Source organism: Corvus cornix, chromosome 21, assembly GCF_000738735.6.
Source record: "Corvus cornix cornix isolate S_Up_H32 chromosome 21, ASM73873v5, whole genome shotgun sequence".
Taxonomy (NCBI): domain Eukaryota; kingdom Metazoa; phylum Chordata; class Aves; order Passeriformes; family Corvidae; genus Corvus; species Corvus cornix.
The window spans coordinates 6,042,676-6,069,903 of record NC_046350.1 but is presented as its reverse complement, the minus strand read 5'-3'; the positions used below and the strand labels follow the sequence as shown (position 1 = coordinate 6,069,903).

Sequence of the window (27,228 nt, the reverse complement as noted above, 5' to 3'; positions counted from 1 at the left end):
TAATATTTAATAAAGTTTATTAGGTTACTGAGTATTATCTACAGTCATAAAATAGAAAGAATTTTAAACTGTACAAAGTAATGTCCTGGTGAAGTGAGGAGAGATGGTAACGAGGGAGCACAAGGAGCATTAGGAGTAGGGAGAACACAGCTACCTCCCTGGAGTTCTGGAAGACACTGGTTCAAGTTGAAGGCAACCAAGTAGGGCTCCACACACACTGAATTTTGTGTCCCACCCTGCAACAGAAACTAGTACAAACCCCTACATTGAAAAAAAGTCATATAATATTAGAATAAAAAAGGGGCACATCACACCCCACCCAGTCTTGGCACCAACTCTGTGCTTTAAAAAATATACTATGCAAGTAGTTTATTTTCAAAAAGGTACCCTACAGCAGCTGTTTAAAACATGTTCTTATACATACACCACAAATATATATATTAGCATTTTCAACAACTAAACTCATTTGTACCTACACAAAACTGAAGGGGTAACTCAAAAGCAAAAAAAAAAAAAAAAAACAAACCCAAAACAATCACACAAACATTTTTCAAGAAAAAACCACAAAGAAATGTGCAAAATAACCCCAGAAAGGCAGCATAGTAATCTGTGGAGAGGTCAAGAGAGCAGCTCCTGCTAATAAAGGAGTGTCATCCTCTTTACTTGGCTACTGAGGATCTATTTGGGATGTGCTGATTTTGCCTGAATTGCTTGTCCTGTTTATTGCAGTTCTCTCCTGCTCCCCAGCTCTGGAGAGGTTCAGTTTCTTCTTGCTGTGCCTGAAGATCACCCCCACTCTCTGCTAAATCCTCCCAAGTTCCACCCTGCAGCAATCCCCTCCTGGGCTGCTCACCTGCCTGCTGAAGGCATTTCTGCAGCCACACCGTGGCCACTGCTCTGGGACAAACTCCCACCTGCAGCAGGGCACAGAGAACCATTCCTGCTGCAGAGCTAAGTGGAGATTAAGCTGGTCTATGACAGCACAAAGCCTGGTCTGGATGAATTTAAGCAGCTTATCCAAGAAGAGAATTCCCTAGCAGTGCCATTAGAGAAACATGAATGTTTCTCTAAAGCCTCAGCATGGAACAGGGGCAGAGCTCAGGGGACAGGACCTGCAGCTGTGTGACAAAGCTCATGCAGATGGGCTCACCCTATTGCACAAGTTTGTCCTTCCCTGTTCCCACATCAGCCAGGAATCCCAGACCTAAAGCTGCAGGTTTCAGTTGGGAAGGAGGCATGTGGAGACACAGCCTGACTGCAAAATTGACTGAGTCAGGAGGAGGCAGAGCAGAGAATGGAGCAGGAGAAGCAATGGTGCTAAACAAGAAAGCAGGAGTCACAACCCGTGAAACAGCAATAGAGCAAGGTGAGAAGTCCCAGCACAGATACAGACATCAGCAACATAACCACCTTCTCCAAATCAAGAAGTGTCCTGCTGGAAGGGCTCTTGGTTTTGGTGTTCCAGGGCTTGGGGTTGTACTTTTTATTTTTTGGCTTTTAAAAGCTCATCAATTAATTCTTTGTGGCATTGTAGACTCTTTCCAACTCTGCTGGCTATCCCGAGCCTTTCCATTCTTAGGACCTGGTCTTAACATTCCTATTCCTAATGCTTCCTCTTTCCCCAGATTATGTTTTTATTCTTTTATTATCATCCTTCCCTTTAGCTGGTACAGAAAAATCATTCACTCCAAGGCCCTCGAACCCCAAGGATGCAGCACAGCCTTTTCTCAGGAGGAGCAGGGAAGCACAGAGCCTCTGTAAATGTTCCTTTTGTAAGTGTGCTGGGGAAGTGACTTCCAAGGAACAAAGCACTCAGTTGTGAAACAAGGATTACTTGAGAGCTCGCCAGTGAGGGCACATGGAGGCTGAAGCAGTGGCAGGAATGCTTTGGCCGAGGAGCTCCAACAGCGGGGATGACACGAGGGCGGAGAGCCCAGTGCTCCGCGGGTCAGCTCCGATCCATTGCCTTGGTTCCACCTCTGTCCTGGAGCACGAGGGTCATTGGTAGAGCAGGTAACTCTTGAGGGAGGCTGGCAGGGGCAGGGTGGGGATCTCAGTCAGTCTGTCCTTGCCCAGGGCAAGCCTCACGGCTCGCCGGCACAAGTCCATCAGAGGCAGTGGTTCAGCTGGGAAGAGAGACCCAAGACATTAACAGCCCAGCCCACAAGGCACACGTTCACTCTGCTGCTTCTACAAATCCCCCAGGAAAGACTGAGCAAGAGAAGGGAATGCCTGGCATGCCTGCAGGACCTAAGCCATTCAGCAGCTTCAGCTCATCAAATACACCAACAGAGCATGAGGTTTCTGTAGGTTATTTAAGCCATACATGTGGGAATGAAACAATCCTAGAATACCAGCTGGAAGTTCCTCCTCTACAATACCATTCATTCCAGTCAGAACACATCTTCTAGCTCGTGCCTCTTACTGCAGTGTCCAGAAACTTTTGTAAGAGTCACTGAAGCAAAAGACTGCAGCAGCCAGAGCATCATGTGGTCTGGGTACCCAGAAGCACCATGATTTATCTCATATAGGAGGGTAACAGCTGTCAACCCCTCCATTTATACTGCATAGTTCCCATGAAAAACAAAGCCATCTGTCAAAGCTTCATGTTTCTACTTGCACCGTGACATTTTCCACTAGAGGATTCCCTCCTGTGTCACAGAGCCGGGAAGGATACAAGCCTTTGGCTATCTTTTTCTGCATCCTGTACTTAAAACCCTGAACAAGACATTACAAGTTTTTCAGGAATGGCACGGGGGGGGGCCCTTTGCTGCTGAGGAGTCATTCACACACGGAGGGGACTGAGGTCAAAGCCAGAGCTAACACATCCCAGCTGCACACAAGGAAGATACACATTAGTTCCTCACAGCCCCCGCTGCTGAACCTGTCACAGCTCACCTTGACACCCCGTGCTGCTCAAGCCTGAGGGGTTTGTCCTGCCCCCAGAGAGGGCTGACAGACATCCCCAACCAGATAACTGGACATCCTTCTACAGCCTGAAGGCTCTGCCTGCACCTTTAGAAAGCTTCCTTTACTTGGGCTGAACACAGACACCTAAAAGCACCCACGAGCACGGAATGAGTTTGGCTGAGAAGCTGCAGTTTTCAGTAACTTTGATAGATGCCTACAGCTCCAGCTTCTACTGCTACACGCCAAATTAATCTGACTGTTCATACAGCTCCCCAAGCACCACCATTTACCACACACGTTCTGTGCCACAAGGAAGGCACGGCTGCACTCAGCTCTGGCCTGGCCGCTCATGACCCATTTCAGGATCTGTGCTGCCTCTTGCACAGGGACAGGTTCCTGCAGCAGGCTGCACCTCTCTGCTCTGGCTGTGACACTGCCAAAGAGGCCCATTACTGGCAGCACTCCTTTGGCACTTCCCAGTGTAGCTTATTCTTAAACCACTGGGGCACAAACTCACTGCATTCAAAGTCTGCCCCAATTCCGCCTGCTCTGCACAGAGATAGTTGGGACAGAGGCACTGCCCAGCCAGCATCCCAGGGGACAAGGGCCCTGACCTTCAGAGCCTTCAGATACTCACAGAACAAATACATTTCAGTTTAGTGGCCTTAAAAGGAGAGGATCTTCCAGAGAGATCAAGATTTGTCCTCGTCTAGTTTGCACTGATAACCCCATCTGACAGGAGACCAGAAGAGAAAGCACACACACATCTGACCTCCTTCCATTCACAAGCACTACAATCACTGGACAGTGTTGCCATTGAATGCTCAGAAGTGGTTAGAGCCAGACACCTTCTTTCTATCTGTGCCAAAACAGCATCCCGTCATTGCTGGCCTGGTGCCCACAATTCACTCCTTAGCTGAGAGCACATTACAACCAAATCCAGTCCTGGAGGTGGCCGTTTCCTTGCTAAGTGCAGCTCTGTGCCAGCAATTCCACAGACTTGCTGGCTTTGAGTGGAGCTGCAGGTTTTGGCTTTGACCCTCCAGCAAAACCTGGTTCCTGGAGCTGCTGACATTCTTTAAGATGTTGTGGCAGAAAGAGCTGGGCTTTCTTTGGGTGAGAAAATGCTCTGCCAAGAGCTCTCTGTTTGGTCTTGCAGAGCTGAAGTGTATTTCTCAAAGCACTTGCAGATTTTGCTCCTGCCCCTTTGCAAGGCTCTCCTGGTTATTCTGACAGTTCAGTTTTTCAACTTTGTTGCACCCCAGTGTCAGGGTTCACCAGAGCTGGGCCAGCATCAGGACACCTCCAGCACAAACAGAAGAGCCCAACTTGCTACAGCCCTTGGGCAGACACTGTTCTGGAATGCAGGGGAAACTACTCTTCATACCAATACTGCCAAATTTATTTCACTAGCAACATAAATCCAGATTTTAATCCATTTCCTTCACCTCTCTCCTCCACCCTACCCAGAGGACTGAGTCACAGTCTGGCCCCATGGGAACTTCTGACTATGAGAGATAACAGACTTTAGCACGTTTGGACAGCCAAATTTCTTACTAAGCTTAGCTAGAGATTGATGTGCCTGTTAGTAAAAGGCCTGGCATGCAAGCTGGGCTGACTACAGTATCCAGCCCCTCGACAGAAACGAGCACACCCTGCTCTGAGAGAAGCAGGGAAGGGAGCTACTCTTCTGAAAGATGAAAAACATTCCCATTTTCTTAGATAGGGAGAGATTTTCCCATTCTTGCCTGCAAGGGATTTTAAATATCCCTTCATTACCCACTTAAGGAAGGGGATTGCCTCAGAGACTGTTTTCTGTAAAGAGACACCAGGATTCCAGTGCCAGTGGTGCAACTGTCAGAAGAACATTCCTGCTGCTCTTTTGGTAGCAATACAAGGTTCCCCATCTCTAGTTGGACAACTGGCATCACCTTCTCCCACCACCCCACCTCCCCAAGCCCTGCCTGCTCCCTGCAGTGCCCTGGTGACAGAACATGTGTGCAGTCAGGTAAGTATTATGTATTTGCCATCGAGCATTCTGCTGACACGAATCCTCACCTCTCTAGAAAGAGGAAAACCCTCCCCAGGATGGCCCAGCAAGGGCAGCCACAGGCCTGTGCTGCCAGAACCAGCACAGGAGTCATACTCACGGTCAAGTCCGTTCAAGTAGCACATCCGTATTTCACAGTGGCCCCACACTGCGCTCACCACCGGGTAGAGTTTTTTCCCTTTGAGTCCTCGAAAGGCAACCCCCATGTACTGCCCATCCACAATGAAGCTCAGTGTCCCGTCATCCATGTCCAGAACCACCAGGAAGGAGTCGGGCACGATGAAAGTCTCGTCCGGTTCTAGGAAGGCAGGGTAGGTTTTGCTGGGCTGGTTCTTGCCGTCGTGGTAGAGTCTGTTGCGCCCGAGGTCCCAGCCCCAGGACTCGTGGTTGTTCCCCACGAGCGTCGTGTACCCCACGGAGTGCAGGGGGGCCTCTGCCGTGGCCACCCCGACCACGGCGTGGGTGCCCCGCTGGCGCATGGCCCACGTGATCTGCCACACGTGCAGTCCCCGCGTGTACCCCACCTTGCCCCTGATGGCATCTGTGCTCTGGGCCACCGGATGCCGGTGAAATATCAGTTTGTCGTCCTCTTTCACAAACACGTTCAGCGAGCGATCGTCGTTGTTCCACGAGTGCAGCAGCTGCACTTCGTAGGACACCGGAGGCATGTCCAGCAGCAGGTCCAGCCGGGTGGGTTTGCTGTAGTCCAGTCCTTGGAGCTCCTGTTTCAATGGCCTGTATACAGGGTCCCTCATATCCACAGTCTTTATCCCACCTGTGACCTTCTGACCCATTGTGTGTCCTGATTTCGCCTCTTTATAGGCTCATCAATTTACCTGGCAGCTTCTGCTGTCATTCAGCCCTGCAGAAAAGGTTGCCAGGAGACTTTGTCAAGATGTGCACCACTCAGTATTGCCTAATGGATGGAAAGAAAAACAAGAGACCAGTTAAACATTAGCACATTCAGCCTTGTATGCCACATTCACAGAGCGCAGGTTCATCTGTTTATCCCAAAAACGCGTGCTTCCTTTCCACCAGCAGGAAGGGTTGCACAGATCAGCTGCCAAAGCAGCCATTGATACAGGGTTGAGGAGATAATTCTCTTCAACTAGAGCTTTGCTGAGTACCTTGGAGGCCTGACTGCAAGTCTAAAACAACAGACAAAAGCTGCTGGGTCCAGCCTTGGGGGGACACTCATTCCAGCAGCTCTTGGCCCCTCTGAACCCCTGCAGCCACGCAGCAGATAAACCTGCTGCCTGGTTTGTCTCAAGTGAGCAGCTTCGGTTGGGACAGCTTCGCTTCTCCAAGAGGAAAAAAATTCCCTAGTTTCAGCTGCAGAGTCCAGGGGGAGGAGCAAGATTCTTCTCACAGTTTAGCAGTTTTCCTTCCAGATTGCAGAGAAACCTCTGAAACGTTTAAGCCAGCTTGGCTAGAGATACTCGCTCACTCTGTGCACCTCTCCTCCAGCACTGCATCCACTGAAGTGTCTCTGCTCTCACTCAGCAACACAAACAACCCTCTGTCAGACAGCTGCCAAACTGGGGGCAGCTATTAGGAGAATTAGAAGTGGGAGGGGTGCAAACGAGCTTTCTAAGAAAAAAAAGTGTTATTTTAACATTTCCTGAAGTGAGGCAATCATGCAGCGCTCCTGCCAGCTACAGTCACAACACTTACTCACAACCAAGGACCTCATCTGGCATAGAAAATAGAGCATGAATCAGATCTGGTTTAAAAATAAGATTACTGGACATCAGCAAGGCTTCAGCTAGAAGGTGAGCAGGGAAGGCTCACGTATGGTCTGGGTTAGTGATCAGTTCAGCAGCTTCCCTACAGGTCTTTACTACTAGTCCAAGGTATGCCATTGGAACAGTGAGTTAAATCCCAATTCTCAATAACAAGAGCTAAGACTACTTTTTCTTTCCTTACCCACTTTTTATTTAATCATGGACAGAGAGGAAAATCCTGAGATTCTTTAAAAGCCACATCCCAATGCAGAGGCTGCAGTACAGCTATTTCAAACTTTTCAGGGACCTCAGATGTTGGGCACTGCCAGGCAGAAGATGCCATTTAAATAGGCCCAATCATGTTATCGGCTGCTGAGATGACCACGACATCCTGGAAGTCAAATAAATACCATCCACAACATCAAAACAAATCCTGAACCATGTTAGCCACTGGTCAACAGCTGAAAACAAGCAAGGAACAGCAAAACCAGCTGAGGGAGGGCAGTCAGTGGATGCCAGTGCATATCCTCCCACGGCACATGATTTGGCTGCTGTGCCCCACAGCTCATGCCTGGGCCCACGTGTTTCCATGACTCACAGGCACTTCAGCCCCAAAGGGCACAGGCTTCCTTGCTCTGCAAGCCTAAGGAACAGCAACATCTCAAACCAAGGGATCCAAAGAACAAGCCAAAACAGACATTAGCTGAGCTTCCCTGGGAGAGGCACATTAATGCTGACCCAAAGCAATAATTTTTGCAAAGCTTCAGTGTAAGCTGGTTGCTCAGGCTGGGATAAAACCCATCAGGCTGCTGAGACAGAACATGTGGTGCTCTGCAGAAAGCACCAGGTGAAATCCCTGGCATTCCAAGGCCTGCGGCACATGGACAAAACCTGTCAACAAGGGACTGGCAAGGCACACGTGGAAGTCCATAGGCAAATTCAGCGTCGGAATTTTGATTAGGATAAGGGAACAAAACATTGGCAGAGAGAGGAGAGGCAGAGATTTCCTGTGCAGTACATGTGAGAACACAGCATAGGAAACAAGAACCAAAACAAAGCAGACTGCAGGAGTGCTGTTGCAGACCTCTTTGAAGCACAAAATACTCAGGACAAGTAAGGGAATAGGATTGTGCTCTTCATTAGCAAAACAATGCCTTGTTCATTATGGCTTTTTGCCTTTTGCCAACAGAAGCTTCATCATATTTCTCTGAGGCTGCTGCAGCAGAAAGGGAATCACCCCAGTGAAAGACAGCAGGGACTCCTGAAGCCCATGGGGCAGGACAGCCCTCACTGCCTGCTCTCCTCCAGGGGCAGATTTCTGAACACCAGCACCACTCATCACTTCCATTGGTTAGGACTTCCCCAGGTAGACTGCTAACAGCAGATGAAAGACAATGGCCAGAATAAAGAGAAAGGAGAAAGGAAGGAAAAAGACTGAAGCAAAGGGGTCAATCGGAGTGAGAGCAGGTTGGGTACTGAGCACCCTGTGCCAAGACTTAAGTGCAACACAGCTCCTTATTAGGGCAAGGCAATAACTCCTGCCCACAGCTGGCTCTGCTGTTCCTGGCACCAGTCTGGTCTAGAACTGCAGAGTGGCACCTTGCCCTGCAGTCAGGAACACAATTACGCCCTCATTTTTTACAAGGAAAAGCCTCTTCATGCACAAGACAATACAGGCACTTTCCCGCAGCAGGAGAGAGACAGAAAGGCTTCTCCTGTTAAATTAATGGATTAATGCCCTGGGCAGCTTGATATGAGACACAGCCAGCCATAAATGAAAAGATATGCTGGGGAAGGAGCTGCTTCAAAACCTTTGAACTGCTACAGGTTTAAATACAAATGTAAACACTGAAAGTGCTTTTATCGATCTTATCAACAGCTCAGGCTTGCTGCAACTCTGCTTTACCAACACAAGCTCATCCCCATGATGCTCAGTTCTGCTCCCATGCTATTTTCAGTTCTATTGTTAACCTTCTGGGCTTAAAAACTGTGGAATGAAATTCTAAGGGTGTCTCAGAGGAAAGCATTCACTGCTATTTTCAGTGAGAATTGGACCTCCCTTCCATTTAGCTGTTCAGAGCAAGCAGTCAGTTTGCCATACTAGGAGGATATGCCAGGTTCCAAAACAACTGCTTGCTGCAAATAGATCAAGGCAGGAGACAGCAAAGACATTTAAATGGAAGGCAAAGTCCTGCTGTTAAAATAGGGAGAACACAGCTCTGCAAGTAAGCTATTGTACATGGCAGAGCAGAGTTGGTGTCCAGCTTCTCTTTGCAGTTCAGACACTCATGGCTCCTCACAGGTCCTCCCTTGCTCTGCACCTACAGGACACTTGTCCGGAGCATCAACAGGAACACATGAAGGATCCTCAACTCCTTGATTCCTATCCACTTTCAATTTATTTCTTCGCATCAGTTTACTGTGGCTTTATTTCCTTCCCAAATATTCATTAGGTGTACTTCTACAGATAAGAGACCAAACTTTTAAACACCTCACAGGCTCTGGGTGCTCTACAGACAATGAATCAGAGCCCTACTCTAGAGATTTCCAGCCTGGAACACACCTCAGGAGAAGAAAAGAAAATACATATACTGGACATGGTCATTGACTTGCTAACGGCTTTAGAACTAAAGGATTCCAGACAGTACCAATGAACGAGACTAAAAATCCCACTGCGGTTTTGCTCATGTTTCCATGATTTTGCTAGAAAAGCGTAAGGAGAACTTGGTTAATTTTCTTGGGCTGAATGTTCATCCTGCAAGCCAATAGCCAAGGGAGCCACACAACTCCCAGTCTGCCAGGTAACCTGCTAGCAGGTAGGTATGTGCACAGCCAGCACGTCAGAAACCCCACGAACACCCTTCACTGTGCTTTCCCTTCTTTAGAACGGATTCCACAGCAGAGATTTCCCCTTCCTCCCCTGGTGGGGCTGAGAACAGATCCCTTGATCACGGAGATATTCTGTGTAACCAAACTAAAAGCCAAGGTGGATCAGCAATGCTACAACGCATCTCGAAGAGGGGAGAACTCACGTGCCTCTAACAGCATCCAAACTTCAGCCCCAAAGAACCAGGACACTCGATTTTCCCTGGTGTTAGCTCTCAGCATCAGAAGCAGTGGGTGGCCTGCACTGTGTACTTCTGCCTGCTGCAGAACCCGGGCAGGCAGGCTGTGACATCCAGCCCAGTGCTGATGCAATCCCTTCACCAGCACTCTGGCCTCAGCACCCTTCCCACCCATTAAACTCCGATCAAACCCTGGGAAAAAGCAAGCTCACCTCTGCTGTTGGAGCTCTCCAGTGCTGTGTTAGCACAGACCAAGCAGCTACAGCAGAGATGACAGGAACAACTGCCCCAACAACATGGTCAGGGCGAGTTTCGGAGTGTTGCAACTTTGCTTAGATCAGGACTGGGCAGACAACCCTCGTTGCATAGCAATGGTTTTGGCAGCCTCACGGCCGCCTTGCCCCACATGGAGAAGGTTGCCACAGGGGCAACTTGCTCACCCCCACCTCCTGAGGAGCAGCAGCAGCTTGGCTCAGCAGGTTTGGCTGCTGGCAGGGCTCCGTGGCCGCCGCAGAAAGTGAAACTGCAGTCACAGATCACGAGAGCTTGGGCAAGGAAGAATTAAGAAAGGTGGCACACGTCCCAGCAAACAGCAAAAAGGAAAATCTTCCAGCAGAGTTAAGAGGCCCCTGACAAGTCACTGTGCTCGAGATGTGTCAGGGATGGGGGGAACAAGTCACTTGGTGTTTGGCAGCGCTTGACTTGCCTGGACTTCAAGGGCAATGCCTGCCCTGCTGAGCAAACAGCCCCATCCATCCCCTGAGCAGCACCAAGGGCTCTGCCGTCCCCACAGGAGGCAGCTGGCACACGCCAGCCCACCCTCAGACCTACAGGAAAGGCTCCTGCCCGTGGAAGCCAGGTCCTTGTACGGCACTGTTAGGACTTGCAAGGACTGAGCATCAGCTTGTCTGTGTGAGCACAGCTCGCTCTCACTCCTCGCCGTGGAATGATTCAGGCAGGTTCTGCTGAAGTTTTCTAGCTATTTTTGCCATGCTGAAGGCATCATGCCCTCTTACACCATCTCTCCAGTGTCTGGCTGTCCAAAACAAAGCACTGAGGTTACTCGGAGCAGCACATCTGAGTAAACTAAAACCCGAAGTAACAACCACCACCCATCCTCAACCAAGCCACTTACCAGACACCAACTTTAACAAATTTCCACTGTCCACATACCCAACCAGCTCCTGTTAACTACAGTGCTGCATAATCTGGCAGAAAACAATTCTAAGCAACAGGAGAGAGTTTACTTTGCAAAGTATTTGTAATGATGGAAGTACCTCAGAAGGGGTTCCAGAAGTTCCTGCCAGAGATCTTCCCTCCCATTAAAGGCAGGTCACAAGCAGCAATTTTGGTTGCAGAGAAAAGGCATTTCTCTAAATGAAACAAGTGAACTCAGGCTGGGTTTCCTCACAGAGGAAGTTTAGTGGATGTTTCAAAGGTCATTAGGCTCTTTCCAGCTCTGCATAAGGTAACTTACGAATGTCAACTGCATGTTAAAGCCCAGGCACAAACAAGACTCACTTTAAAGCAGCTTCTCAGAGGCAGACTGCAGTCATTTGCCTGCAACACCTATGTTCTCGGCACGAGGAACTGCTAGTCCAGCTTCCGATGGTCAACCCACTTAGGCCAGTACTCTCAAACAGTTCTTTTGTCCCTTTTCCAAAGCTACCTTGCAGAAGTTTTGTCCTGGCTATTCTGAGGACAGCAGCAGCATTAGGAAGCTATATAGGTTAAACCATTGCTGCTGCTGAGTCCAGATCTCTGCATCACCAGCAGCACAGTTGCTCCTTACCCTGCTCTGATGTGTCCATTTCCTTTCCACACTTACTCATAGTCTGTGGCCTTTACAGCCCGAGTCAGGACAAGGGGACTCTGGCTGCAAACAGTTCATTTACTGGTACTGGAACCCACAGATGTTAAAAGGACATAAGCCATTTGCCCTTTTTTCAGCATGTTGGTTGTACAACAGGAAGTAACTCCAAACACACGTCCTGAACACTGCAGAACTCTTCCACACAGACACACTGACCCCTGGGCTGCAGAGTGAGCAGCATTATGTGGCATAAGAAGGGTTGTTAAGTTGGCCATGGGGCCTGAAAGAAGCCATGGTAGTGTATTCACAGTGAGCAGCTGGTGAACGGGCCAGAAACCCAGCAAGTGAAGCTCTTCTCGCACCAGGCAGGATGGAGCCCCGGGTTTACCATGCCACACTGAAGTGACAGCTCTGCATCACAGCTAAACACTGAGAAATCCAGCCAGAGTCCCTTCCCATGTCCCCCCTTTGCAGCTGCAGCACTGACCTTCCTTACACCTCTCCCCCTTTGCTCCTCTCCAGCTTCCTGCTGGTCTAGAATATCTGCTTGCAGCCAAGTGGTGAAGTGCTATTTTCCAGAAGCAACTTTAAACTCCGTTGTAGCAAGTGTTTACAGGCAGCTGTTACCTACCAGACCGACCTGATGAACTTGGGTTCCAGTTTAGCATCTGAATCATGCTTGGTGCCACAAGAGAGATTGTCACCTGCTTGGGTGTCAGCCAGGTCACCCTGCAGCCCAGCCATTCACCTGAGGCTCCCAGGCTCACAATACACACAGTGAACTGCAGACATCCCTTGCTGTCAGTGCAGGAGTTGGGGACAGAGAGATTCTTTTGGAGGAAACAGCAGAACAGCCGTGCTTTGGCAGCTCAGCCTGAGCAGAGACAGCACCTGTACACAGTGCAAAAGGCACAGACTTTTGACAGCTCCAGTTTCTTTACATGCACTCAAGAGATGTGTCCATAAGCTGCTTGCAGACTAAGTGCCATCAGATATAAGTCACATAAGCAGCAGGAAGAAAGGTCACAGGCAGCCCTTTCTCACATGTCCAGAGGTTCACCTTCCTTACACCTTTCTACCTGTCCTGCCACCTTCAGCTGGTTTTCCCCACATTATTGAGACTTTGCATGTGAACAAGCACTGCTTCCAGAAGCCTCACAACCCTTTAAGGCTGAAATCTACGCCTGGCACATTGCAAATACAAACCCCCCAGTTTTGTAACCAAACACTTGAAAGGCCTGGTCCAGCTGCCATGCTTGCCCAGTGTTTTTCCCTCCAGCATTGGAACCATTTGATAGGCTGCATTTAGAGAGGCATTTCCTCCACAATTAAGCCACTATAAATTTTAAATAGTAAATGTTTATGTTCAGAACTATTTGCATTAAAGAAGCCCACATAATCCATAATAAGCCACCCTCTTGCACAAGAACTCCCTGCTTTTTGTTATTTCCCCACTTAATTTGCAGCCTACACTGCCCACTGTCCATCCCTCGTCTCTGTTTAAGTGTCTGGATTCATTAGTTTTGTCTGATAATGAGGAGATGGGGAGGGGAGCAGTTGGTGGAAAGAATGAAACTGATGTTTCTACCTCTGCCCAGAGTTTCCACTCCTGGATCAAAAGCACTTTTTTGGCTCTAACTGCGAGATTGGCCAACGCCACAACCCATCAGGACAAAAATTTTGTTAACAAAACACTGCTTTCCCCTAAAAACAGTTCATGAAACACTGTAGCTTCTTTCTAGCGGCAGCTGCATTAAAAGAAATCCATGTTCTCAGCAGTCACCTACCAGAACTCCCCTTCTGTCTTCTTCCTAGGTGACAGCAGGGCACAAGAAAGAGACTTTCTCAAACAGATGGCTTGAAAACGTCCACAGTGGACTGTGAGGATTTCAATCCCTACTCCTAAAGGCAATATAATATACTCTGTCAGGATCCAGCAGGATTCCTTCTCCCAGGTAAACCATTTGTAGATGGAGCTGTTTTAATGTTAAGGTTGTTCAGTTACTGTCTCTTCCTTTTTTCATTTAAGGATGTCACAAGCACTGCTAACAGTAAAGCAAAAATCCCCACAACAGAGCAGCTGCCAAGCACCAGATTACTCAGCCTGTTACCCTCAAATACGTTTATTGTGTCTGAAGCTTCAGCACATGTATTTACATCAAATACATCTCTTCCAGAGGGGAAGTTGTGCAAGTGTCTGGTACTGCTCATCACTACAGAAAAAGCATAGTTGAAAGCATAGTTTCTGTACTAGAAACAAGTCATTCTTGGTCCATTGCAACAGAGTCTCTGCTCCCTCCAAGCAGATTCTTACAGCACCAGGAACTGGATGCTGCTCTGATTCAGAGGGCAGAGCAGCACATTCAGCAAAATCAGGGCCTCGTGGTGCAGAACTGAAGTTATGCTCCATCCCTGCTTCCCTGGTGCTCAGCTTGGGAAGCTTTGGCACAGCACCTCCCTGGATCTGCATTTCCCCCGTTTGGATGGGCAGCAGCAGCACCAGCCTACCACAGAGGAGAGGAGGAGACACTTGGTAAGAGGGAAAGATCCAAGTGCTGCACCCTTCTCAGCCTGGCACATCACCTGGAGAGTGCTGGAGCAAAGGTGAAGGTGAACAACAGGACCACAGAGGATGCCACGAACTGCCTGTTACTGAGGAGGAAATCCCAGGTTCTGATACCCAGAACACCACTCAGTTCCTCCTCACAAAACCCTGCCTTGTCCCTGACATTTAAGGAAGCAAAAAACAGATTCAGTTCACATGCCTTATGGTCTTACCTTGACACATGGAAAAACTCAACATTCCTCTATAATACTTACCCAGATCTCTTCATCCTCTGCTTCTTAAGCGTTGAAAAAAAGGAGACTGAAGTTACATCCTTGTGTATGAAGACCCCTGTGGATCTTTCACACTTTAAAACTACAGATTCAGGTCTGTCCTGTCCTGAGGTCTGTGGAGACTGAGGGTGTCACCACTGAAGACAAAAGCCTCACAAGAGGAGACAGCTGAGTCACTGAGGAAGTGACTTTCTTCGTACTGCTTAGGAAACCATTCTGTTCACTTAGCAGAAGGATGTTTTCAGAAGTCACCACCCCTGCAATGCATCCAAAGCAGGAGCTCATCACACAGTCCTGACAGGTTCCTTAAAGCAAGAACCCCAGAGCCTGTCAGATTCTCCAGTGCCTCAGATTCTCCAGTGGCACCTGCCCATAGGCAAAAACACCTTCCATGGTTTCCCTCAGTGAGTCTGGTAGTTCCAGTAGGTATTTCCCATACCCCTACTCTCAAATGAGATCTTGCACCATGACCTGCACAGCAGATGTGCCTCTGCTGCATCAGACAGCTCTTGCAACGTGCTAAATGATGACAACATCTTTTCTTCCATGCCCTGGCCACTGGCCAAGCCAGCCATGGCTTAAGTTTAGGAATTGCCCATTCCCTGAAGTCACCTGCTACATAAGCAAGGCTGTGGCTCAGCCTTATCCACCAGCTGTCCTCCCTCTGAGGACAGGCAGGCCTCAACATCCCCCTTGGAAACAGCCCTCACATCACCCTTTAGGAAGTATTGCAGGAACAGCGCTCGTCTTTTTAAGTGGAAAAGATGAAAGCCAAAAGCTGGATGCTCACACGAACCTCATGCTCAGTACGAGTCTTTGAAGGCAGGAAGGCTGGGGAGGGCAGGCTGGGCTGGGAAAAACAATTCTGTCTGGCTAGAGGATGCAGACTGCCTCGCTGCCACGGCGCAGCGTCGGAAGGGCTGTGCTCTCCCCAGGTCCTTGCTCCTGCTGTGCTGCACCTCGAGCTGCATGGCTGGCACCCCTGACAGCTTCAGCCACACGCTGCAGCTGGAAGGAAAACAACCTGCACAAACACTGTGCACTGACACCAATGTCTGGCACCTCCTTTCCCACGTGCAGCTTCCCCTGAAGCAGCTCAGCTTCATCTACACCTCCCACCCCAAAAGAAGTCACTGATGCTCCCAGGTGAGGAGGGATCTGCATGTTCACTTAGAGCAAGCAGGGTTCAGGAGCTTCCAACTCTCAGATTTGTTTCCAAGGAACACAGAATTACCTTCAAGATAAAAACAGCAGTTTTATTATCAAAGTTAACTAGGTACTTTGCTTTGAAATACAGTTTCTTCCCCTACATCAAAGGGCTGTTAATTTTAGTCTTGTAGCAAAAAAAAAAAAAAAAAAAAAAGTAGAAGAAATGAAAGCAGCATCTGCTTGGAAGAGATGAATGCAAGATAAAAGGTGTCTGTGACAGAAAGCTGGCAGCAGCCTTATGTTTTCTATTCAAGTTTAATCTGGGAACAACAACCACCCTTAAACATAACAAAAGCTGTGGAAAAACCCTTTCCAAATCCAACGACATAGCCAGAAGATGCAATTTCTCTTCTCCAATTGCTGCAGCAGCCAATTGAGGTGAAGAGTCCAGACAAATCCAAGCTTGCTATACCAGGGTCACCCAGTACCTCAGTTTGCTCGAGTCCACAATATCCCTGCTTTAGCTTCCAATTCCTCTTTCCCTCCCTCAAGTCTCCACAGAAAAAGCAGTTTCCTAGAGATCTCCCACAAAAGGAGGCAGTCACACCATGGCAGAACACCTCCAGAATGTCTGGGCATAAATGGTTTGCAATCCAGCCAGCAGAGAACAGCAAACAGCACTGACATTTCTCGTCTGCCCAGGACAGGCTGTTCTCTGCAGAGGCTCCAGTCAGTATCATCACTTCTGCAGTGGAAGAAGTGAAGCATGGATCCTTCCAGTGCATAGCAGGGAGTATGGAAAGCTGCTCCTTGTGACCTTTAAACTGTTTGGAACTATCGAGGAGCCGGCGCAGTGCACTCTGCCTGACCCAGCCCACTGCCAGCTTCTAGAAAGATGTGGTGCTCATCTCCCATTTCTGAGGCAGCTGCCAGAAGCTGTGTAACTCAAACATTGGCTATAGGAGCAAAAACCCAAGGAAAGAGCTGGATAAACATGGAACAGACCAGTGCCCAGACTTTTGTCAACATTCAGCAAACCACTCCACCAGTAGGCTCAGTAGGGTGAGCCCTCCACGTCCAGGAACACACACCAGCAACGAGGGATCGCCCAGCAGCTCTCGAATGCTGAACTAAGAGGATATTCCTGGCAGACAGATTGCACAAGAGACAGCTCACACTGCCAGCTTTACTGGAACACACTCAGCAACTCCCCACAGCAGAGCATGCCGGGATGATGCTTCACTGGGTTTCTGACTTGTCATTAGCCAAAAAAGTTTAATGACATGGTTGGACTCTGTGTTTAGCTATAATTGACCTGGGACATCCCATAATTAGGAAGAGACACTGCACATGTCACTGGAGCTGGCTGTGAGTGCAGTCTCAGCGTGATGCAATGTTTTGCTTTCACCATCACCTGAAAGGGTCCCTGGAAATTGCTGTGGTGGTTTGAGACAGGCAGGGTGACCCAAAAGCTTTGGCTGGCTTCTTAAATCATCCACCAAAAGGCTTCACAAAGCAGCAATTTTAAGAAGCCCTTCTAGCCTGCCTGCTTGAAATTTTATCCCTGTAAAAGCTCAACAAGATAAATCAGATTTGAAAGGCAGAGCGCCAAAATGAAGAGGATAAAAGCACTTTACCCAAACTGTGGCTGCAGGAATGTACATGCTGCTTTCAGAGGACATCTGCACTGTAAGGTGGCCAGATATCCCAGAGCAACTTTTTCCTGGAAATAGCAGTTGTGGTAACACAGAACAAATGTTTTTGCCAAAAAAAAGTGACCAAGACAGGCACTGCAGCATTGTCCACACTAGCTTCACTACTGGTTCAAGTGGCAGAGGGTGAAATTTATCCCTTAGTCTTACTGGGACACACTCAGAAATTCATTCCTAAGCAACAGCTTCACAAGCTTGAACTCTGTAAATAAAGTGATATTTAAAGTGGCTTCCTCACCACCTCCAGTGTGCCAACACTCAGCCGCACCCCAAGGCACAAACTCCTGCACGGGAGGAACGAGATGGCCACTTCTCAGAGTCTGAGGTCTGGCTGGTGGTGACAGGGAATGCTAAGATGGTTTTCATCCCTTCTGTTTCCACCTCCCAAATGCTCTGACACCACCACAGAAGCCTGAGTAAGCAGAGTCTGAAGAACATGCATGTCCTTCCTTCCCTCCCTAGGGCTTCTCAGCAGACTAAACTGTGGGTTTCCTCTCTAAAACAACAAAATTCCATACCTGTAATTAAGCCAACAGCTTTCTGCTGTGACTATCCAGACTTTGCCATCTGGGTCCTTTCCACTATGGTGACCCATTGGAAGACCTCTCCAATGTAAAAGACAAGGAAGAGTGCAACAGTCAGTGATGAAACACGCTCGTGAGCTGTACTCCTGAGCCCTTATCTAGGCACTAAACAGCTGCCAGGACTTCCAGAGTTCAAAGGCAAGACAAAAGCTGTGCAGCCAACCTATCCTCCCAACATACCTCAGCCATCACAGGTCCTCATAAGTCAACATGCCTTCTAAATAAGTGTTTAACATAAACATTTGTAGAGTCACTTAATTCCTGGTGAACGCAGCTATTTGATGTAGGCCACAGAAAGCTCCCATGACATCAATGGAAAGTTTCCAGTTAGAAAACCAGGTTTGAAACAGATTAATAGAAGTTAAGAAATAGAGATGAAGAAGCCTTGTAGAAACAGTCAGAAGATCTGTTCTCAAGCAAGATGCACTCAATACACTCAGGACCAAGCAGAAAAGAGAAGCTGCCTTGCTTTTTCAAAGTTTAGGGATCAAGAGTAGTAGAGATAAGCCAGTTAAGTCAGCTGCTGTCTCCAGTGTGTAGGCTTCTGTCTTTTCTGAGGCTGCTCAGTCTCAGACAAAGTATGTTCAACTGTTTCTTGGCTGCTGCTGGAGTTCTTACTCCTCCTTTCGAGGAGGCTGGATGGCTTGGCCAGGATTTGCTGTGTGCAAACACCAGTTGGAAAGTAATGAGAAGGCCACTGCCACCCACCACTCAGTGCACCACAACCTCCCAAACACAGGATAGATGTAAACTGCCTGGAATAGCCAATGCCTGGAACATCAAACAAAGCCACCACATCCAACAGCCTTTTCTTCCATTAAAACCTCACACCAGACTAAACTCACCTTGTGGTTTTATTCCCACAGACAGCTCATGACACTACTACTGCTAACATTCAGTGAAAGCATAAACTGAACCCCCCTCCAGATAATTCCAGTGCTCTGGGGATGCCATCCTAGACTGGACAAAGCTGGCTGTGGAGCTATTCACCCTGGAGGAATTCATCTAAGCACGGATAACTGGACTGCCCAGCTCCTCTATCAGACCTGCAGGCAAAATAGGGTTCCACTGAGGGACCTGCAAAGCCACCTTGTCCCTGCTGCCACCCTGCCACCTGCTGGGCCATCTGCTCTGTCCACCTGGGCCCCAGGGCTTCTCTGGCACCACAACCCTGGGTCACACACCATTTCTGTGACAGACCCGTTCTGTGGGCCTCTTAGATATGCCAAAACAAGATTTAAGAGCATATTGAATGTTTTCCTGTTGAAAAGGCTTTTATGCTGATACAATCACTGCCGTGCTGTTTTGCACCTTGAAATGGAGATTCCCATGAGGCCAAGGATTCTTTCAAAACCAGTCTAGGCTGAGGATTGGTTGGCATTTTTGCCAAGTTTGAAGACAGCCTAATCCAAATAACGTAAGAGCACATGCCTCTGAACAAGTGCTGGTTACAATACCTTCCTCTCCACCTGAATGACCATGAGCTTAAACCCCGTTCTCGTATCTTAAACACACAGGGGGATTTGTCCTCAGTCCTAACATAGAGCACATTGCTCTCCAGGGCCCACCTGCTTCAAGAAATCTCTTAAAGCTCCGTAAGCCACTCAACTCTTGTTTCTTACCAAAATTCGCAATCCTTCTCCATTTAGACAGAAAAGTGTTGCTATATTTATCCCAGAAAACACAGTCCAGCAGAGGATAAGACACATATCTCATTTTACTCTTGTGTGTTCCTAGGTGCAGCCCAAAAGTCTTGCCACACCTCTGGCCTAAAGCCCAACCTGCTCAGCTGAGTCAGGGGCTGCTGCCATGTCCCGGCGTGCAGTCAGTGGAAATTCTGTTTAGCCCATGGATAACGTGCTGCCATGTGGCTGTGCCACAGCAGGAGGCTGAGCTGTTCTGCCTGGAAGGGAACACCAGCATGCCCTGAGAGCCACATCCCTGCACCAAGGGGCAAAGGTGGAAGGCACCTCATGAGTCACAGCCAAATTCCTTTCTGGAAAAAATAGGTACAGCAGAAAGTCCTTATAGAAAAAATACACACACCAAGTATGCATTCAAGTGCACCCAGCAGCACAGATTTCCTTCCAAAATGAACAAACCCAGTCCAGCAGCAGATTCACTGGAGTTCCTTGCAGGCAAACATCTGGAGGTCTCTGCCATCCCGGGGTGACACAGCACGCTTGGCAAGCTCCCCAGGTAACACAGAGCCTGGCTCTGGAGTGAGCAGAGGGCAGTTGCACAATCCCTGCTGCAGATGTGGGCGACTGCTCCTTCCAGGCAATCTCATCAGGTGTCCCTCCCTCCCAAGGTGTTGACACACAAAGCTGTGCCTCTTGCAAATCCAGTTCCGTGTCACACCAGGCTCTATCAGGTTACCCAGACAAAGCCTCGGATTTAGTGTTATTGTTGCTCATGCCAGAAGGGCAGAGCTGGACCTGTGTGGGCACCGCAGGCACACAGGACCTGCCCCTTCAGCAGCCTCCCCAGAAGGCAACATCCTGCAGCCACCTGCCCTCCTCACAGCCAGGGGACCAGGAACACCAGCACAGCTGGACAGCAGCACGGCCACAGACACCAGTGCCAGGGAAACAGGAACGATGCAGCTGAATGAACTGTTCAGGAAAGCTCTCAATTCCTTCAAAAGCTACTTGTAAACACAGTTTAAAAAGTTCCACTATTCAACAGCTTGCTGGTCCTTGAGTGGATCATCTGACAATCAATTAACTGAGGCAGCTAGCAAGAAACTACAGTGTCCAAGTTCCAGGACGAACCTCAGTCATTGAAATAGGGCAAACTGTGTATCTTATGTTTTTGAATGTATCTTTCTTCTTCTCCCCATCTCAACCTTCAGCAAGTCAAACCCACAGCCTGGAAAACCAGCAGCACATTACGGTGCTGGTCTGCATCCACTCCCTGAATTTTCGCCCTTACCCAAGCTCACAGCCACTTCACAGCACATTAGCTGCCCCTTTTCAACTTCTGCACAGCAGCTGTACCTTGGCAGGACAGCGTGCCACATACCTCACCTTGCAGCAATATCCTGCTGGAATCAGTGCCATGTGTGCAGCCCTCCTGCCCTTCTCCTCCCAGGCTGCAAGCTAAGCTGTGCTGGCAAGATCTAAGAGATATGTGTGCCTGAATCAATACCAGAGTCAAGTCTGAGGCTGAAACCACTTACAATTGCCTATCTGATCCTCTCTGCAAGAGGGAAGCACAGCACTCCAGAAACGCTGAGAGGAAAGCAGTGCCCCAGCTCGCGAAAGATCAAACGTTCAAGGGTTTGGTTCACTCCCACCCCCAGCTCCAATCGGTTCCAGCTGGAAGTGCACAGCGTGCCACACGGACAACCCCAGAACACGAGCAGTGACACCGTGGGGGACACCAGGCAAGGGAGCCCAGTGTTCAGAACCTTCACAGAAGGGTGACAGCACAGCCTGCAGCAGCTCATGCCTATCATATAACCCTGGAACAGACAGTCCAAGCAACTGCATTTCCTGCCCACAGGCATCCAGCCAGGTACTTTCTGGATTCACACAGGCCCACCACTTCTTCTCAGCACAAGGGTCAACAGGTTTATTCTGCAGCTGTTCGAGTTTACAGGAACTGGGATGCAGACACGAACCCTCCCAGTTCAGCTTACCCCTCACCAGCTGGTCACAAAGCTCCGAGCATTTCTTTACATGGGCACCTCTTGAATGGTCAAGTCCCAGATGCACGACTGTCCTGGGATTAGTGTGGAACAAAGCAACCTCTCCCTCATTGTCCACATTCAATAACATGACTGGTTTAGCCTTAAAATAGCACGGGGAGACTGAGTATCAATGTAGAACTGCTGACAACACAGCACAACCCCATCCACTCCTCACACCCAGTGTCCCCACAGCTCAGTAGCAAGGGCCACTGTCTGGAAGCATTTCAAGAGTCATTATTCTCTTCTTACTGAGAAGCAATGCTGCTGTCTCTGCAGCACAGACCCAGGGGTCCTGGAGTACCACCCAGCAATGAATTAGGGCACCTAGGTAAGAACCACACTTTGGCAAACTCCAGGGCCTACCACTAGCCTCCAAACACTATAGTTAGGATGTAGGCATTTTTCACATGTCTGCATTAAGTAGATTTTAATTTACAAGAGGCCATTCAAACCAGAATTTATCCACAGTGAAGTTTGCAGAAGTTTAAACCAAGAATTTCTAAACATCTGAGACCAATGTAGCCTTCTCATGTAGAGAACAGCTTGGTCTTACCCCTTGCTTGCTTTTCTTGGCTGTTTACCATCTGTGGCTCACGTTCTTCAGAACTAAGTTGTTTCTGCAGTTTTTGTGCAACTGAGTGCCTTTGTACATTTATGGTGTCAAGGCCCCATCTGGGATCTCCTCAGGACAGATTCCTGACTTGATAACATACCAGCTCTCCAAAGAAAGCAGTTTGAAGCTAACATCGACACAGCTGCTCTGACTTAGAAGCTTCATCAAATTCCCCTTCCAGGCTAAAAGAAAAAGCCCATGTTTGGTAACTCCATTCAGACATTACCACCTTCTGCCCCAAAGCTCTCAATTGCTCTCACTTCGCAGACAGATGGTGGTGGTTGTTGGGGTCTTTTTGTTTGTTTGTTTAAGTAAAAAGCTTTCTTTTTAAAGAGAAAGCTTTGTATGAGGACAAAGAAGTGTGTCACTTTCGCCTCCCAGGGGAAGTTTTACTCTTGCACAGCAGCAGCAGCACTGCTTCAGCTTGAAATCTGTCTTCCCAGGTTCTAGAACAGAAGAAACTCACAGAGCCACGGAAATATCAGTGGACAAGACTCTCCAGCATTAAGGAAAAAAGCTACGGCAAAGACATGTGGCTGTTTCTCTATTAAATGAGAAAAAGATGCTAATCCAAAAAACTCTGAAGCTGATCCTCAATGCTGCTGAAGTACAACACATAAAACCAGAAGGGAGGACGGCATCTTCCACACAAATGGAACACTGGCAAGTCAATGACTGCCAAGCCCCCCACTCCTCACTGTGGCACTTCCACACTGTGCACAGATAGGAAGACGTTTCCCACCTTTTCCACCCCACTCCCAGAATGAGCCACATGGCAGAGCCCATTCAATAAAACCTGGTATCAAGTATCCAGCCCAGCCTTAGCTACCAGACAAGCAAAGCATTAACTTCATTCTCTGCCTTTCTGAACAGCCGAGCGCCAAGGGGAGCGATAGAAGCAGGGCCACACATCGAGGCAGATGTCTAGGAAGGCTTAGCCCACAGCTGTCCCTGGCCTGCAGCCCTGCACTCATCCCTCCAAACCACACTCCCTGGAGCACACAAACACTGTCAGGTTGCCACAAGCACCAGCTGGCCTGGAAAGCTCTGGGCTGTCAGACCGAGCCCAGGCACAACAGCGTGTGACAAAGAGCTGTCCCCAGAAGTCATGAGACAGCACCGAGCACCCACTGCACCAGCCCTTGCATCTGCTCATCCCAGAGCTCAGGGATATTGTCCTTCCCTCTCCTCTTGCCAAAGCAGGGGCTCTGCAAAGGCAGCCCCTTGGGCTGCGACAGCTTTACTCAATTTCAGCTCGAGAGCAGGACACTGTTCATGGTTCAGCTGAGTGTTCTGTCAGTTCCTTACTCGCTGCTACATGCTGGGGACGGACCTCCACACAGCATCCAGTTCACACCAAACCGATTTTACTAGGGAAATTTTTTTTGTATTTCCTTCCCTTAAACACTCCAGGCAGCTCGTGCCACCCCACAGCTACAGAAGAAAGCAGTTCCTGTACCCAATTAACACCCAGAGTGAGGATTTTTTCTCTTTGCTGTATAAACCACTTAGTCTGCAAGAGAATTTTCTGACCATTGCCACAGACCAATTTACTTTATCCCAGGAGTTTCCAAAACATTACCATTAAAGGCAGAGCAGTACAGAGTCAAAAGGGAATAGATGCTTTAGTAGTCCTTGGGAAAACACAGTTAACAGTGGCACATTTTCCCTACCACGTGCTTGGAAACTGTTATTTTTTAGCTGTATTTTCTCACACTCAGCAGAGAGTATTTGGCCATCACCTGTAGCACATATCCCATCTTTGCTAAGGACAACTGCACCCTTCCCCCAGCAATTATTTATGGAAACAGAGGCAGCTATAGCAGTTACTCACATGGGGTAACTCAAGGGAAGGTTTCTTTGTTGGCCAGAGCAGTGCAGTAACTGGAAGTGAGTCAACACCTTGACATGAGCTCATTCTGCAAAGGCCACCAGCAGAGGAACCCAGTGACTGCAGTCTGGTACCAGACACTTACTCACTTTTATTCTGCAGGCATCATACAGCTTTGTCTGAAAGCAGCTGGTGCCTGACTTGTGACTTGGCAAGTGATGGGTATGAGATCCATCACACACCTGGAAACACAAAGGAGTAGGGCAGCAGCTGCACAGCCAGCCACAGACACCAGGTTTGGGAAACTGCCACCAGAACAGAGCTGGTTACTGTGGTTCATGCAGGTCTAGCCAGCTGTTCCTCCACTGCTGTTATGCTGCACTGCTCTGCCAGTTCATGCATGTACAAGGCTCCTGCCACAGGACATGGAGATAAGCACAGCCCAGCTGAAACCACCTCATTGATACTCCCTGCCAACACCACTGAATCCTCCTCACCCCTTGTCAACACAAGCCCTCAGTGACTCCAGACTCAGTAAGTACAAGTATACTAAAGCCCAAAATTATAACCACCTCTTGCATTGGCCTCTCAGAGCCCATCAGGTGCCAATTTCAGCATATGCAGAGGCATCAGCCACGAAATTTGACTGAGACGCAAACCTCGGACAGCCACAGAACATACTCCATTCCACATCTTGTATTCTTCAAAACCTACATTGGGACTTGGAATATTATCTGTCAGCACTCAGTCACAAACCCTGGCATAGTGTCCTCACTGGCTCATTAGCTACAGATTTTTAATTCCAGTAACTTAATGAATTCTTAATTAGCCCTCACAAGACTTGCAGACTGCTTTCACTTTTTCTGAGGAAAGGAAATAGGAGCCAGGGAAAAAAAAAGCCCAGACACAGGAGAGCAACAAGCAGAGGCCATTCCCCACATGCAGCAGTGAGTGACTGCACACAAACACAGCACGTGTCAGCCGGCCAGTTCCTGGAACACAGGCCCACATCTCAGAAGCATCCAGCAGAAGTTTACAAACAAGCTCCAAAGCACATTATAGTGCACTTCAGCAACCTCTAGGGCAGAGGAGAGAGGCTGCAAAAGCTGCTGCTGATGCACTGCAACAACCCAATATCCCCCGAGGAATACCCTGCTGGAGTTCATCCCCTGCCTTTAAGGGAGGGGAAGAGTAAATTGCTGCTTTGTGCATCCATCATCACCACTGTGGAGAGCTCGGCAGGGCCAGCGGGCCAGGCACGGTGACAGAGCAGGGAGGGGACAGGGCAGCTCCCGCCGCTGGGTCAGGGAAGATGCTCCTCCACTTCGGTGCTTCCTGGCAAAAAAAACCCCAGCAGCACGGCTCCATCGCGTTCCCGGCTGTTCCCTTATCAACTTACCACAGAAATATCCTTCCCTGTAGGCTGTGAGAGCCCCTCTGACCATCCTACAGCCAGACCTCTCTTACTGTAGGCTCAGCACAGTTTGGTCCTGGTGATGCAGCAGCCAACTTACACCAGCAAGACTGAGCTGTCTGTGCTACCGAGCTTTGCAATGCTGCATCTGGTGTAGAAACCAGGTGTTAGAGGGGTGGGAAAAACACTGATTACTCCTGGGACAAAAGGTTTATAGAGCCATCCTGCATCGCTATCATGCAAAAGAAAAAAAAAAAAAAACAAACAAACGAGGTGATCTTTCTCCAAGGAGCAACTCCCATTTTTGCAATCATTTTGTAAACTTCCTTATCTTGAGCCACGGCTCAGACAATTCACAGGTTTTGATTCAGGCATGGCCACCAGCAGCCACCAGGCACCCTGGCTGCCCACTTCAGTCACAGAATGAGGACAAAACACGGCACAGTCCAGCAGGAGGCTACAGCAAGACTGACCTTATAGGTCCTTCAGGTACAGGATTATATAAGTCCCCGTTGTATTCGCAAAGGTTTATGTAGTAAGAAAAGAGACACAGTAATCAGACCTTGTAAGGTGAGCTCCGGAGGCCACCGCGGTAACCACAGATCCTGAACAAACAAGCTCGCTTCCCTAACGAGTCGGAGCTATCTGAACCGATTATCGCTGTTTGCTCTCCAAACCCGCACCCGGCCGCGCCAGCCGGGCTCCGGCAGCCGCCCCTCCCGCGGCATCCCCGGACCGCGGGGATCCGCGGGGCGCCGCCGGAGCAGCGGAGCCCGTCACCTCCGCCAGCCCCGGAGCTGCTCCCCGCGCCGGGACGGGCTCCAGGAGCGGCTGCAGCCAGCGCTCGGCCTCGCCCCGGCGTTCCGGCTGGCACCGCCCGCGGGCCCTGCCCGGGCGGAGGCTCCGCTCCGCGGGGACCGAGCGCGGAGAGGCCGCGGAGCCGCCCCGCAGCGCCCGCCCCGCAGCGCCCCGGCCCCGCCGGCTCCTACCGTGCCCGGGCTGCCCGCCGGACCATGGCCCCACGCCGTGCCCGCCGGGCAGGCCGAGCCCCGCGCCCGCTGCTCCCGGCGCCAGGCGCGCCCAGCGGGGCCGGGCCGGCATCACATGGCCCAAATAGCGCCCGGCGCGGCCCCGCTCCGCCCCCGGCCCGGCCCGGGGCGCGGCCGCTCCGCCCGGGAGCGCCGGCGGGGGCGGGCGGCGGGCGGGGCCGGAGGTCGCGCATCGCGGGGCGCAGCGGCGGCCCCGCTGCCCGGCCCCGCTGCCCGGCCCCGTTTCTGGGTGAGATCTAGGCTGCTTTAGTGCTGTTCTGCCACGCGGAAAACAGCGGCGAGTCCCGGCCGTGGCGCTGGGGATCTCCGCGCACGGTGCGGTCGCTGTGGGTCGCATCCTCGGTGTCCGCACACCGACACAGAGTTCCGCGTTTTTTCACATAAAAGGGGATCAGGAAGGGGCTGCCCAGGGAGGTGGCGGAGTGTCCGTGCCCGGAGGTGTTTGAGGAGTGCCCGGCCGTGGCACTTTGTACCGTGCTCCAGTTGACACGGTGGCGTTATGTCACAGCATGGACTCGATGATCTCAGAGGTCTTTTCCAACCTGATTGATTCTGTGATGTTTCAATCACTCCAGGGAATGTCTGTTTGCTTTTTAAAGACTCATTTGTTTACCGAAATGAACCAGGGAAGTACAATTCTCTTCATTTCAGTCTTCATTCAAAAAACAACTCTCTGGACAAATCTGACCCGGTAGGGTCCCTTTGAGATGACTAATTTTTCAGCATTTCCAGACAAAAAGAGTTGTTTTTAGCAGTACTGCTCAAGCTGCAAACCCGTGGAT

General features: G+C 49.7%; 1 protein-coding gene across 4 annotated transcripts; it reads right to left on the bottom strand.

Moving 5' to 3' along the window:
• On the bottom strand, positions 1 to 26,473 carry SPSB1 (splA/ryanodine receptor domain and SOCS box containing 1). 4 transcript variants are annotated; one of them, XM_039563985.1, is made up of 3 exons: positions 26,387 to 26,473; positions 5,061 to 5,876; positions 1 to 2,126 (listed from the first exon to the last, which is right to left on the bottom strand). In XM_039563985.1, the coding sequence occupies exons 2-3, from the start codon at positions 5,752 to 5,754 to the stop codon at positions 1,999 to 2,001; spliced, it is 822 nt and encodes a 273-aa protein (XP_039419919.1). In that variant the 5' UTR covers positions 5,755 to 5,876; positions 26,387 to 26,473; the 3' UTR covers positions 1 to 1,998. The 4 variants fall into 4 exon arrangements, with proteins under 4 accessions (XP_039419919.1, XP_010404212.2, XP_019145354.2 ...); XM_010405910.4 differs by lacking the exon at positions 26,387 to 26,473 and adding an exon at positions 25,960 to 26,167; XM_019289809.3 differs by lacking the exon at positions 26,387 to 26,473 and adding an exon at positions 14,383 to 15,711.
• Between the last annotated feature and the right edge of the window lie 755 nt (positions 26,474 to 27,228).

Excerpts from the sequence above, each read along its gene's own strand:
- SPSB1 (XM_039563985.1), bottom strand. The coding sequence starts at position 5,754 with ATGGGTCAGAAGGTCACAGGTGGGATAAAGACTGTGGATATGAGGGAC. Across the intron at positions 2,127-5,060 it reads CTACTTGAACGGACTTGACC|CTGAACCACTGCCTCTGATG; the intron begins GTGAGTATGACT and ends CTCTCTTCCCAG.